The 13,141-nt window shown below is 41.0% G+C and overlaps 1 protein-coding gene across 2 annotated transcripts in view; it reads left to right on the top strand.

Moving 5' to 3' along the window:
• RUFY2 (RUN and FYVE domain containing 2) overlaps positions 1–13,141 on the top strand; it is a 60,377-nt gene continuing 47,236 nt past the window's right edge. The window contains exons 1-7 of one of the 2 annotated variants that reach the window (XM_011927046.1): positions 1–435; positions 2,327–2,500; positions 5,404–5,521; positions 7,992–8,093; positions 10,323–10,446; positions 10,639–10,700; positions 11,601–11,666. In XM_011927046.1, coding sequence (XP_011782436.1) covers positions 327–435; positions 2,327–2,500; positions 5,404–5,521; positions 7,992–8,093; positions 10,323–10,446; positions 10,639–10,700; positions 11,601–11,666 — 755 coding nt within the window. In that variant the 5' untranslated portion in view covers positions 1–326. The remainder of the gene's footprint in view (positions 436–2,326; positions 2,501–5,403; positions 5,522–7,991; positions 8,094–10,322; positions 10,447–10,638; positions 10,701–11,600; positions 11,667–13,141) is intronic. The other variant, XM_011927040.1, reaches the window with a different exon arrangement.

Raw genomic sequence — 13,141 nt, 5'->3', positions numbered from 1 at the left:
TGGGTAAGGCGAGCGGGCCGAGACCGAACGCTCGGCCCTCAGTCCCGGGCCGAGGGCTGCGGCCAGGCGGGGTGGACTGTGAGCTGTGGGAGACGCCGAGGCCGCCAGTCGGAACTGGGGCCCGAACCCGGGATGGGCGGGGACTGCCTGGGACTCGGGGGCTCCCGGGGTCGTCATGGCAACGCTCCCCCTCCCTTGTTCCGGCCCGTTCCCGCCCGGGTTCTGAGGCATAGTGGCCGAGGGCTCGAGGTGCCACGGCGTCCAGGAGCGAGGACTGGGCCGGGCAGGGTGTCACTCCGGAGTCGGGGAGCAGTCGGGGAGGGGCGATGACTTTTCAGGTTTGGGGGTGGCGGAGGGAAGACGCATCTCAGGTTTTGGCCTGGGTGCCTGACGCCGAGGGCAGGAGACGGGGAGTGCTGACGCGCAGGAGCCTGGGTGAGCCCGCTGCGATGGTCTTGGGGGGCCCCAGGCCTCTGGGCAGCCTTGCTGGGGGGAAGGGGCAGGAAGAGAAGCAGGGAAGGGGTTGGTCCTGGCAAGGTGCGGGCACTGGCCGTGGGACTCCTCGCGCGCCTGCGGCCGGGTTTGGAGGTCGCGTCCCGGCTGGAGGAGTCCTGAAGTGCAGCCGGGGCGTGGCCGCGATGTGAGTGCCCCTCGGCGTGGGAACTGCCAGTGCCCAGCACCGATCTGCCTCCCAGCAGCTGCAAAACACCCTTTGTGTGGTTGTGGCATCGCACGTTAGGAATTATGATGGGCTGTGTTAAAAATGAGAGTTACCACGGATTATGAAACATCAAGTGGTTTCACTCCCGAAAAGTAGTGGGAGTCAGACCACGATGCAGATTTAAAGGAATGTCGTGTGTGGACATTTTTCCACCAGGCAGTTTGGCCATAGCAGTTGTGGCTGTTTGCATTTTAGGTTGCTTAGGATTCAGTGTCAGGCTTCATGCCTACCTATCTAGAAATCAGAGCTAGAATACTAGATCGTTGGAGACTCTGGGTTTTGTTGTTGTTGTTCAGTGAAGGAAAAATGGACACATTGATGACTTGTAAATTTGTCAGATTATGAAGTATTATATTAAGTGCTTCGTTTTTCCACACCTTAGTTTTGTCATCTGTGTTTGTTGAAGGTATTTCCACCAGTCACAACAGTAACGAGATGATGGGGAAGTGTCTGAATTTCTAAGTAAACTGAGAATAAAATTTGTGGGAAGGAGGACAATATTTTTGTGAATTGAAAATATCTTGCTTGATGATACTGTGTCTTAAAAATATCAATTAAAAATCAGGCCTTTTGGAATATGCATCTATTAACTTGGTATTCAGACTGGCGCTGTGGCCTTCCTCAACTGTGTGGATGGGTGAGAAACATTAATGTAAAACTGGTCTGTGCTTTTCTCTTTGAAAATAAAACAGTCATGCAATACAGAACTACAGTCAGAATGAAGAAGCCAGACAGAAAGAGGGTAGACTGAAAGAATTGGACGGCTTCTCCTGTCTCCCCTTACTTGTCAGTGTATTTTACCTATCATGTTTGTTGTGGGTGACAGTGGAATCCTAGAATTTTAACTACCTTTATTTTATTGCCAGTTTATTCTGAACATTTTTGCGTTGGAATTCATCCTTAGACGGTACCTGCTATTCACCTTTTGCATGAGGCCCTTAAACGTGTTGTCTCTCAGCCCAAATTTATCTTCACAGAAGATCATTTTAAAAACTCATTCTCTATGAAGAGGTACCAGGAAAGTTAAATAAATACAGGAGAATGACAGATTTGCAGGATCTTGAGAATATTCATAAACTTTGGCTGGAGTGGTCATGGAGATTTTCTGTTTTCTTTTATTATTATTTTTTTTTTTGTGAGACGGAGTCTCGCTCTGTCACCAGGTTGGAGTGCAGTGGCGCCATCTCGTCTCACTGCAACCTCTGCCTCCTGGGTTCCAGTGACTCTTCTGCCTCAGCCTCCCAAGTAGCTGAGATTGCAGGTGCACACCACCACGCCCAGCTAATTTTTGTATTTTTAGTAGAGACAGGGTTTCACCATGTTGGCCAGGATGGTCTCAATCTCTTGACCTCGTGATCTGCCTGCCTCGGCCTCCCAAAGTGCTGGGATTACAGGCGTGAGCCAGCACGCCTGGCCGGAAATTTTTTACAGTATATATGAGAGACATACAGAGAAGTTAATCAAGGGTGTAGTTTAGCTGGGGAGAATTTGTCAACCAAGGAACAGCAAACTACTGTTGGTTTTTATAGGAGAAGGCAAGGGTTTGTGTATTTTTTCATTGTCATGTCTTACAAATGATGTTGGATTCCTTTCTTGTGTTTTCAGCTACAAAAGACCCCACAGCTGTAGAGAGAGCAAACTTGTTAAACATGGCTAAACTGAGTATCAAAGGACTCATTGAATCTGCTCTGAGCTTTGGCCGCACTTTGGATTCTGACTATCCCCCCTTGCAGCAATTCTTTGTTGTTATGGAACATTGCCTGAAACACGGTCTTAAAGGTATTGTGAGATTTTAAAAAAATAATTCATTTTAGAATCTCCCTTTTTCCATTTTAAGTGCCCTTGAGAATGGGTTATTTTTTGAGGCCATGATTACTATTACTATGCACTAAAAAATATTGAGTGGATTGATTTTGGGAGAAAATATCTCTTTATGTTTTGTAATAATGGTCTAATAATGATCTTCAGAAAATGCTTAGTTGTTAATGTTTTGTAAACAGAATATTTGATTTTTAAATTTTTTAAACTTACATATTCTGAATTGGTTTCTGTTTTCTAGGACACACTCAATTATAGAGTTATATTTTAAAGCTGGTGATACTGTTATGAGCTCATTAATACTTCAAACCCTGTTGAACAAGTGCATTGAAATAGTAGATTGTTGAAATAGAAACCTCCTAGATACATACACGAACATATGTAGAAATATCTTCTGGATGGAGTTATTGTAGAAATGTGAGCCATCCCCGAAGATGATAACAGCAGATATTGTATTCTACTATCGGTACATATTGAATTATTGTTATATATAAAATGTTTGTTTTATATTTACTTTAAAATATTAATTGCATAATAACCGTGCTTTTACTTATAATAATTGTTCACAGTTTTGGCCTCTAGTTCATATGATGAGTATCTATGTAGAGGGATGTGTAAGAGTTGTACACTAGAGTGACTATTATAGAGTAAAAGAAGCTTGACTGGCCGGACATGGTGGCTCATGCCTGTAATCCCAGCATATGCCTGTGGTCCCAGCTATTCGGGAGGCTGAAGTGGGAGGATCACCTGAGCCTGAGAAGGTCAAGGCTTCAGTGAGCTGTGATTTTACCACTGTACTACAGCCTGGGCAGCAGAGACCCTGTCTCAAAAAAAAACAAAACAAAACAAAACAAAAAAACCAAAGATTTACCTAAACCTTGTTTTAATAAAAAGTACTTCAAAACAAGAACGAAGCCTTGACATCAAAATTTGAGAAAATCCTATGTGATGTTATTAGCATACTCGTTTCTTTTTCTTTAAAGACTTAAAGCAATTTCTTAAAATATATAAACACTAGCAAAATATACTCTTTTTGTACGTGAATCAAACAACAGAGAAGTACATAGAACAAAACACGGTTTTTATTCATTCTCTTTTATTAATTTATCTAAAGGAAATTGGGCACCTGTAATCCCAGCACTTTGGGAGGCTGAGGCGGGTGGATCACTTTGAGGTCAGGAATTCAAGACCAACCTGGCCAGCATACCAAAATATACAAAAATTAGCCATACTGGTGGTGTTCGCCTGTAATCCCAGCTACTCAGGAGGCTGAGGCAGGAGAATCGTTTGAACCAGGGAGGCGGAGGTTGCAGTGAGCTGAGATCGTGCCACTGCACTCTAGTCTGGGAGACAGAGTAAGACTCTGTCTCAAAAGAAAGAAAGAAAATGGGAGAATTAGATATTACCTTATCCCTTTTTTTTTTTTTTTTTTCTTTTACTCTAATTGTACTTAGGCTATTATTCTGTGACTTCCTTCTTTAAAAAAAAAATGGCTGGGTGCGATGGCTCATGTCTGTAATCTCAGCACTTTGGGAGGCTGAGGCCGGCAGATCACTTGCGGTCAGGAGTTCGAGATCAGCCTGGCCAGCATAGTGAAACCCCATGTCTACTAAAAATACAAAAATTAGCTGAATGTGGCACTGCATGCCTATAGCCCCAGCTACTTGGGAGGCTGAGGCAGGAGAATTGTTTGAACCTGGGAGGCAGAGGTTACAGTGAGCTGAGATCGTGCCACTGCACTGTAGTCTGGGAGACAGAGTAAGACTCTGTCTCAAAAATAAATAAATAAATAAAAAATAATGATATGGCTTGGAGATCTCTCCATTTACATAGATGTCTATATCAGAATTATATCAGGTATATATATGGCATATTTTATTTAACCATAACCATGCTCCTCTTTTTTTTTTTTTTTTGAGATGGGGGTCTCACTCTGTCACCCAGGACTGCATCTTGATTTTCCCCAAGCCTGCTGAAATATAGTTTGCCAAATTATAGCCAAAATAGTTAAATTTTAAACTATTTTTAGACTGTATTATCCTTTACTTCACAATATATGTTGAACCATGTCCTAGCAGTTATAGGCTTATCTGGATAAATCATTGTAAAGCTACTTTGTGTGTGTGATTTTTCTCCCCCCTGGAAAAATTGCCTATCCTGGTTATCCTTGGGTGGTGTATATGATAGGCACCATTTTTTGCAGGAGATCTGTCAGTAATAACAAGTAAATGTATGGAAATTTCATAGTTTTATATTGACTAAATCTCAGAATAAAATACAAGGAAAAGGAAATTAACAATTTTTCATATTTAAAATTAAAATAACTTCTTAGGCCGGGTGTGGTGGCTCATGCCTGTAATCCCAGCACTTTGGGAGGCTGAGATGGGAGGAACACTTGAGGCCAGGAGTTCAAGACCAGCCGGGTCAACATAGCAAAACTCCATCTCTACTTACTAAAAAAACAAAAAGCAAAAGCATTATTATAAAAAATAAAATAACTTTTTATTTGTGCTATGTTTATTTAATAAACTTATAAGGATGAATCAGCTAGGGCCACTAGCCTTTATTTTGGTACTGGTAGAGAATGAGTGCAGTCATTTTTTACTTTAATTGCCTGACTGCTTATTTGATATGAAAGAATGGTCACTGTGCCTTTTTATCATGCAGGAAAAAAATAGCAGGATGGGCAACAGGATCCTACTTCCGTAGGCTCCATATCCACTGGGATATGTAGTGGATAAAAGAGTGGAAAGGTCTCTGAATAATTGTGTGTTAAGTTAGAAATGTTGAAACTAAATATTTAAAAATAAGTTACTACAGTTTTATATGTTGACATTGTGTGCATTATGTGTTCTTTTTTTCAGTAAGAAAATCATTTTTGAGTTATAACAAAACCATCTGGGGCCCTTTGGAACTGGTAGAGAAGTTGTACCCAGAAGCAGAGGAAATAGGAGCCAGTGTCCGGGATCTACCTGGTCTGAAGTAAGGAGGCCTATTACTTGTTCATCCCTAGCCACAGAAGTGTATTCATTGTTCCTCCAAAGTACCTCACACTCTAGCTTATTGTCTTCTCTTAGTCTTAAGTCCCCTTTTTCTAATCCTCTTCTAATAAAATTATGTTCATTCTTTATGGCTCAACTCAAATCCTATTTCCTTTATGAAGTTTTTCTTAGCCCCTTCAATCAGAATTAACCACTCACTGTTTTGCCTTGTAGGAAATTGAAAGTCCTTTTAAGATAGGATATATCAGTTATACATCTTTGTTTTCTGAGTGTTAAATTAGTTTGACTGTAGAAGGTCAATAAGTATTTGATAAAAGACTGATTTAGGCTGAATCCAGGGCACAGGCTCAGGAGATTCCAGTTATCAGATAAGCCACTTATATACCCTAGGTGTAAATGACTGTGCTTCCTCTGAAAATTGGTACCTATAATGTCACCAGCCTGTTTCATCAGACAAATGTATGTAAAATATCCTAAAAGTTGGAGTATGTTAGCTAAGAACTCATGAGTATTGAAAATTTTTTGTAGGTGTAAAGTGTTAAGACTCAGTTCTTATATTCTTTTTTTTTTTTGGAGACGGAGCCTTGCCCTGTCACCCAGGCTGGAGTGCAGTGGTGCGATCTTGGCTCACTGCAACCTCAGCCTCCTGGGTTCAAGTGATTCTCCTGCCTCAGCCTCCTGAGTAGCTGGGACTACAGGCACCCGCCACCACGCCAGGCTAATTGTTTTTGTATTTTTAGTAGACATTGGGTTTCACCGTGTTAACCAGGATGGTCTCGATCTCCTGACCTCTTGATCTGCCCACCTCGGCCTCCCAAAGTGCTGGGATTACAGGCGTGGGCCACTGCACCGGGCCTACCCAGCTAATTTTTGTATTTTTAGTGGAGACAGGGTTTCACCATGTTGGCCAGGCTGGTCATGAACTCCTGACCTCAAGTGATCCACCCGCCTTGGCCTCCCAAAGTTCTGGGATTGCAGGCGTGAGCCACCACGCCAGGCTGCTTTTGTTTTTAATGACAGATAGAACTTGGGTAAGAGAGGTATGAGATTTAATTTCCTAAATGCAACCGGATTAAAGAAACATTTGAAAACCAGTAAGCAGCACAGTGATTTCTCTTTAATTACTAGCCTGGCACCCTCTTAGCTTTGTTATGATTTTCAAAATTCAGATATAATGTTACCTATGTTTTTGAAGACATTATGGTGCCTTATTGTTGAAACAATTTTTTTTTTTTCGTTTTGCCTTGTTGCAACCGAGTCTTGCCTTGTTGCCCAGGCTGGAGTGCAATGGTGCGATCTTGCCTCACTGTAACCTCCGCCTCCTGGGTTCAAGTGATTCTCCTGCCTCAGCCTCCTGAGTAGCTGGGATTACAGATACCCACCACCAAGTCCAGCTATTTTTTTGTATTTTTAGTAGAGATGGCATTTCACCATGTTGGCCAGGCTTCTTTCGCACTCCTGACCTTGTGATCTGCTCGCCTTGGCCTCCCAAAGTGCTGGGATTACCGGCATGAGCCACTGGGCCCAGCCTGGTGAAGTTTTAATATTTATTTTTAGAGGGCTAAGCCCGTTCAGGCTAAATATTTCTTTTCTTTTTTCTGAGAGTGTCTCACTCTGTCGCCCAGGCTCGAGTACAGTGAATCACTGTTCACTACAGCCTCTGCCTACTGGGCTTAAACAGCCCTCCTGCTTCAGCCTCCTGAGTAGCTGGGACTATAGGCACATACCTGGCATTTTGATTTTTTAATTTTAATTTTTTTGACTTACTTTTTTGTTTTATTTTATAGAGACAGGGTCTCCCTATGTTGTCCAGGCTGTCCTCTAACTCCTGGACTCAAGTGATCCTCCCACCTTAACCTCTCAAAGTGTAGGGTTGACAGATGTCCACCTAAACATTTCTTATAGAAGTATTCTCACCACAGTCCTGCACTGCATAACATTTCATTCAATGATGGTGGTTCCATAAGATTATAATACTGTATTTTTACTTTACCATTTCCATGTTTAGATATACAAATACTTAACAATTGTGTAGCAATTGCCTACAGCATTCAGAACAGTAGCACGCTATATAGGTTTGCAACCTAGGAACAATAGGGTATACCATATAGCATAGGTGTGTATACCATCTAGGTTTGCAAATGTACACTCCATTATGAAATCACCTAACAACGCATTTTTCTGAAAGTATCCCTGTCATTAAGTGATACACTACTGTGTTTAGAGTCATTTCTTCCAAGACATTAAATAGTACCTAAATCTGCTACAGGAGGAGCAAATTTACCCAGCTCTCGGGGATTGGTCTGTGTGCTCAAAAAGATAAACCTATAAAAATGAAAACAAAACCATTATAAAAATGCCCTTCTTCCTTGTTAATGTATACCTCTCACGATAGAAGATGTGATCTTTGGGCTAGGGCTGTTTTCTGATCAATTGGTTCTTCTCTTTAGGACCCCTCTGGGTCGAGCAAGAGCATGGCTTCGATTAGCCCTTATGCAAAAAAAAATGGCCGATTACTTACGTTGCTTGATTATTCAGAGGGATCTCTTAAGGTTAGTACTATTAAGTTGTGATCTTTTCATTTTTTATTTTATTTATATGCTGTCTTCCAAAAAGGATTTAAGATGTAATATGAAAGGATATATAACATATAATAAAATGATATAAAATAAAAGGAGGAGCAAAATGAGACAGAAAAACATGATGGAGGCATAACATGGATCAGGAACTAGCCTTATATATGAATACTGTAAGCTTGTTATCAGCCAGGATGGGGAAATTTATATATAATTACATTTCTTCCTCTTTGTTTAAATTTTTTTTCTTTTCCCCTGCCTGGAAACTGCTATATATAGGACATTTCTCAATTAGTTTTATTTTTCTGAATATGGTTAATTCTATGGATAAAAATTTGTGTTGGAATTTGGGGCTTTAATTTCATAGGCTTTTTGTTTTTTGGGTTTTTTTAGAATTTGAATATCCATATTATTGCTTCAACTGTATTGTGGGCACACTTTAAATTGAAGGCCAAACATTTATTTTGGCTGGGTGTGGTGGCTCACGCCTGTAATCCCAGCACTGTGGGAGGCCAAGGAGGGTGGATCACTTGAGGTCAGGAGTTCAAGACCAATGTGGTGAAACCCCGTCTCTACTAAAAACACAAAAATTAGCTGGGTGTGGTGGCACATGCCTGTAATCTCAGCTACTTGGGAGGCTGAGGCAGGAGAACTGCTTGAACCTGGTAGAGGGAGGTTGCAGTGACCTGAGATTGTGCCACTGCACTCCAGCCTGGGTGATAGAGTGAGGCCCTGTCTCAAAAAAATAAAATAAAATGAAGGCCAAACATTTATTTAAGACAGACTTTCAGAGCAAGGCAATCAGTTCTCCAAGGGAGTGGGCCCATGGTGGCCCTCCATTCATTCTTGTTCTGTTAGAGTGCCTCTCTGATGTTGTGGAGAATTTAGTCCTGGTTTTGGTTTTACTTGTGACTCTGATTTTACATTGTGATTTTCCCAGTTGTTAAACGAGAATGACCATACGTTAAGTACCCACAGCTTCTCAGTATTCTGAAGGATAATAAAAGTGATTAAATAATGTACATGGGACTTATTAAAGAAGGCGTGAGACAGTGATAACTACTTCTCTGAGTGTATGTTGATGAGACTTAGTTTTTGGACCATCCTATTTCTTTCACAACTCTCTTTTTGAACAGTTTTTAGAATGTAGATATCCCAAAGTGTCTTTAATTTATAATTATCTATTAAGATTTATAATACACCTATAAAATGCATTGACTTGAACATGGGCTTTGAAATGTTGCATATGTTCATTTTCCTCCTTAGTCTTTATCCCAAGGTCTTAATAAATCTGAGGATAGAAAGTTCAACTTTAATAAAATATATCATAATCAGATCAGCAGCAGTCACTATATCCGCCTGAGTCAGAAATGTCCCAGGGCTCAGTGTTGCCTCTCTTTATTTTTATTTTTTTGAGACGGAGTCTTTCTCTGTTGCCCAGGCTGGAGTGTGGTGGCGTGATCTTGGCTCACTGCAACCTCTGCCTCCTGGATTCAGGCAATTGTCCTGCCTCAGTCTCCTGAGTAGCTGGAATTACAGGCATGTGCCACCACACCTGGCTAATTTTTGTATTTTTAGTAGAGGTGGTGTTTCACCATGTTGGCCAGGTTGGTCTTGAACTCCTGACCTCAAGTGATCTTCCTGCCTTGGCCTCGCAAAGTGCTGGGATTACAGGCGTGAGGCACCGTGTCTGGTGCCACTTTTTCTTTTTTCTTTTTTTTTTTTTTTTGAGGCGGAGTCTCGCTCTGTCGCCTGGACTGGAGTGCAGTGGCCGGATCTCAGCTCACTACAAGCTCCGCCTCCCGGGTTTACGCCATTCTCCTGCCTCAGCCTCCGGAGTAGCTGGGACTACAGGCGCCCGCCACTTCGCCCGGCTAGTTTTTGTATTTTTAGTAGAGACGGGGTTTCACCGTGTTAGCCAGGATGGACACTTTTTCTTTTCATCCCTTTTTGCTCCTCTTTTCTCTCTCTCAAAACATTTTTCCCTCTTTTATCTCCTTCAGTCCTTTTGATTTTTCAGTAGAGACATTTAAATTTAAAAAATATAAAAAGTTATTCACATGTGTAAAGCCTAATTTGAAGGTACCTAACTGAGATGGCTTCCATTTCTGTAAGATGGAAGATTAGGAAGATAATGGTGATTTTAAATTTTAGTTTTTGAAATAAATTTGTGATTTAAAGTCCTTATTTTTTAAATTTTCACAGTGAGTTTTATGAGTATCATGCACTAATGATGGAAGAAGAAGGAGCAGTAATTGTTGGGCTGCTGGTTGGCCTGAATGTGATCGATGCTAATCTGTGTGTGAAGGGAGAGGATTTAGACTCACAAGTAAGTGAAAGTGATTAGTACCAAATGCAGAGTGTTTTCAGTTTGCACAGTTCCTCCTTGATCAGGTGTCATTTGAAGTTGTAAACAGGACTGTTAAACACTAAAAGAATATTAAGAGTGACATTCACTAAAGGTACTTCTGATAAAGTAATTTCTCCCCTTTAAATAAAAAAAAATCTTTATTTACTTCAGGTTGGAGTGATTGATTTTTCTATGTATTTAAAGAATGAAGAAGATATTGGAAATAAAGAAAGGTATGATTTTCATAAGTTATTTCACATATTGGGTTTTTTATATAGCTCTTTACAAATCATTATAAGATCCATCTATTTACAGTGTGGTTTTATTTTGTTGTTTTCCCCTCTGTGACTTCTTCATTTCATTTTCACTTCCATTACAAAGCTTTACAAGCTTTACATGATTTTTATTATGGAAAATCACTTAGGAGAAGGAGATTTTATTAATTGTATGAAGTGAGACCTTTGGTTATAACTGTAGTTTCTGAGACCCATTTTAATAGCTGTTTTTTGGAATAAAAGAGATGAAAGCTTATTATTCACAAGTTTGCAAATACTGGTTTACTTCAAGATTGAACTGTGTTTTTTTTTGTTTGTTTGTTTCTTTTTTGAGACAGAGTCTTGTTCTGTTGCCCTGGCTGGAATGCAGTGGTTCGATCTTGGTTCACTGCGACCTCTGCCTCCTGGGTTCAAGTGATTCTCCAGCCTCAGCCTCCCCAGTAGCTGGGATTACAGGCACCCGCCACCATGCCTGGCTAATTTTTGTTATTTTTAGTAGAGACAGGGTTTTACCACGTTGGCCAGACTGGTTTTGAACTCCTGGATTCAAGTGACCTACCTGCCTTGGCTTCCCAATCACCCCTGGGATTACAGGGGTGAGCCACCGTGCCTGGCCCTAATTATGTTTAAATTTAAAATACACTAATGGTATTGTTAAGTCTATTATTGACAAGTGATTTATTCAACAAAGGTTATAGATTCTTAGTACATAGCTTACTGTTATTCTTATGTTTTATTTTAAAGGCAAGACACTGTTTTATTATTTTAGTTTTATAATAATTTTAGATGATTTAGATTTTTTTTGCACTTAATAAATACCTTTTAAACTAGCACAAAGCTACTTTTTTCCTCCTTTAGGAATGTTCAAATTGCTGCCATATTGGACCAAAAGAATTATGTTGAAGAATTAAATAGACAACTGAAGTAAGTATTATGGATACTTAGCACATTGATGAATATTGTCTTAGGTTTTTGTTTTTGTTTTTTTCCCTTCAGTTCAGCTTACCCTATTCCTTTCTTCTAAGAGTCTTTGAGAAGGAGTTGAGGGGATAGAGAGAAAATGGAGATGAAGTCTCACTCTCTTGCCAGGCTGGAGTGCAGTGGCGTTATCCCGGCTCACTGCAACCTCCGCCTCCCGGGTTCAAGTGATCCTCCTGCCTCAGCCTCCTGAGTAGCTGGGACTATAGGCGTGCACCACTATGCCTGGCTAATTTTTTTTTTTTTGTATTTTAGTAGAGATGGGGTTTCACCATGTTGGCCAGGATGGTCTCAATCTCCTGACCTCATGATCCGCCCACCTTGGCCTCCCAAAGTGCTGAGATTATAGGCGTGAACCACCAAGCCCGGCCCGAGAGTCAGATTTTAAAAACAGAATCTTCATCGGATTTAAATAGAACTTAAAACTTATTGCTGTACCCTTACAAAAAAGTCTAGATAAGGTAAAAGTTTGTATCATTTTGATGGTTCAAAAATTCATTTTTCCTACTTCAGAAGGCTTCATATGTAAATGTGGCTGTCTGTCATCATTCTATGGTGGAAGTTTTTGCCTTCTTACATTGTCAACTGGTCATTGAAGCCATCAGTGAATACTCTTGTTGAGAATTTTTGAGACCTGTATGTAAAATAGTAAAATGCATTTCTAATAGAAATATATGAGATGCGGCCAGGAGAATTTTTGAGACCTGTATGTAAAATAGTAAAATGCATTTCTAATAGAAATATACAAGATGCGGCCAGGTGCAGTGGCTCATGCCTGTAATCCCACTTTGGGAGGCCGAGGCAGGTGGATCACCTGAGGTCAGGAGTTTGAGACCAGCCTGACCAGTATGGTGAAACCTCGTCTCTACTAAAAAAATAGAAAAATTAGCCAGGTGTGGTGGCAGGCACCTGTAATCCCAGCTATTCTGGAGGATGAGGCAGGAGAATTGCTTGAATCCGGGACGTGGAGTTTACAGTGAGTCAAAGTTGTGCCATCGCACGCCAGCTTGGGCAACAAGAGTGAAATGTGAAACTCTGTCTCAAAAAAAAAAAAAAGAAAGAAAGAAAGAAATACATGAGACGCATAGGGTTTTTTTTGTTGTTGTTTTTGTTTTTTTTGAGGCAGAGTCTTGCTCTTTCGCACAAGCTGGAGTGCAATGGCACCATCTCAGCTCACTGCAACCTCTGCCTGCCCTCAGGGTTCTAGCTACCCCCAGAATTCTCTTACCTCAGCTTCCCGAGTAGCTGGGATTACCATGCCCACTACCACACCTGGCTAATTTTTTTGTATTCTTAGTAGAAACGGGGTTTTTCCATTTTGACCAGGCTGGTCTCAAACTCCTGACCTCAGGTGATCCACTCACCTCTGCCTCCCAAAGTTCTAGGATTACAGGCGTGAGCCACCACGCCTGGCCTTTTTT

The sequence above is a fragment of the Colobus angolensis genome, unplaced genomic scaffold (genome assembly GCF_000951035.1).
Source record: "Colobus angolensis palliatus isolate OR3802 unplaced genomic scaffold, Cang.pa_1.0 Scaffold12, whole genome shotgun sequence".
Lineage (NCBI taxonomy): Eukaryota > Metazoa > Chordata > Mammalia > Primates > Cercopithecidae > Colobus > Colobus angolensis.
The sequence above is the reverse complement of the archived record's forward strand: the minus strand, read 5'-3'. Positions and strand labels throughout refer to the sequence as shown.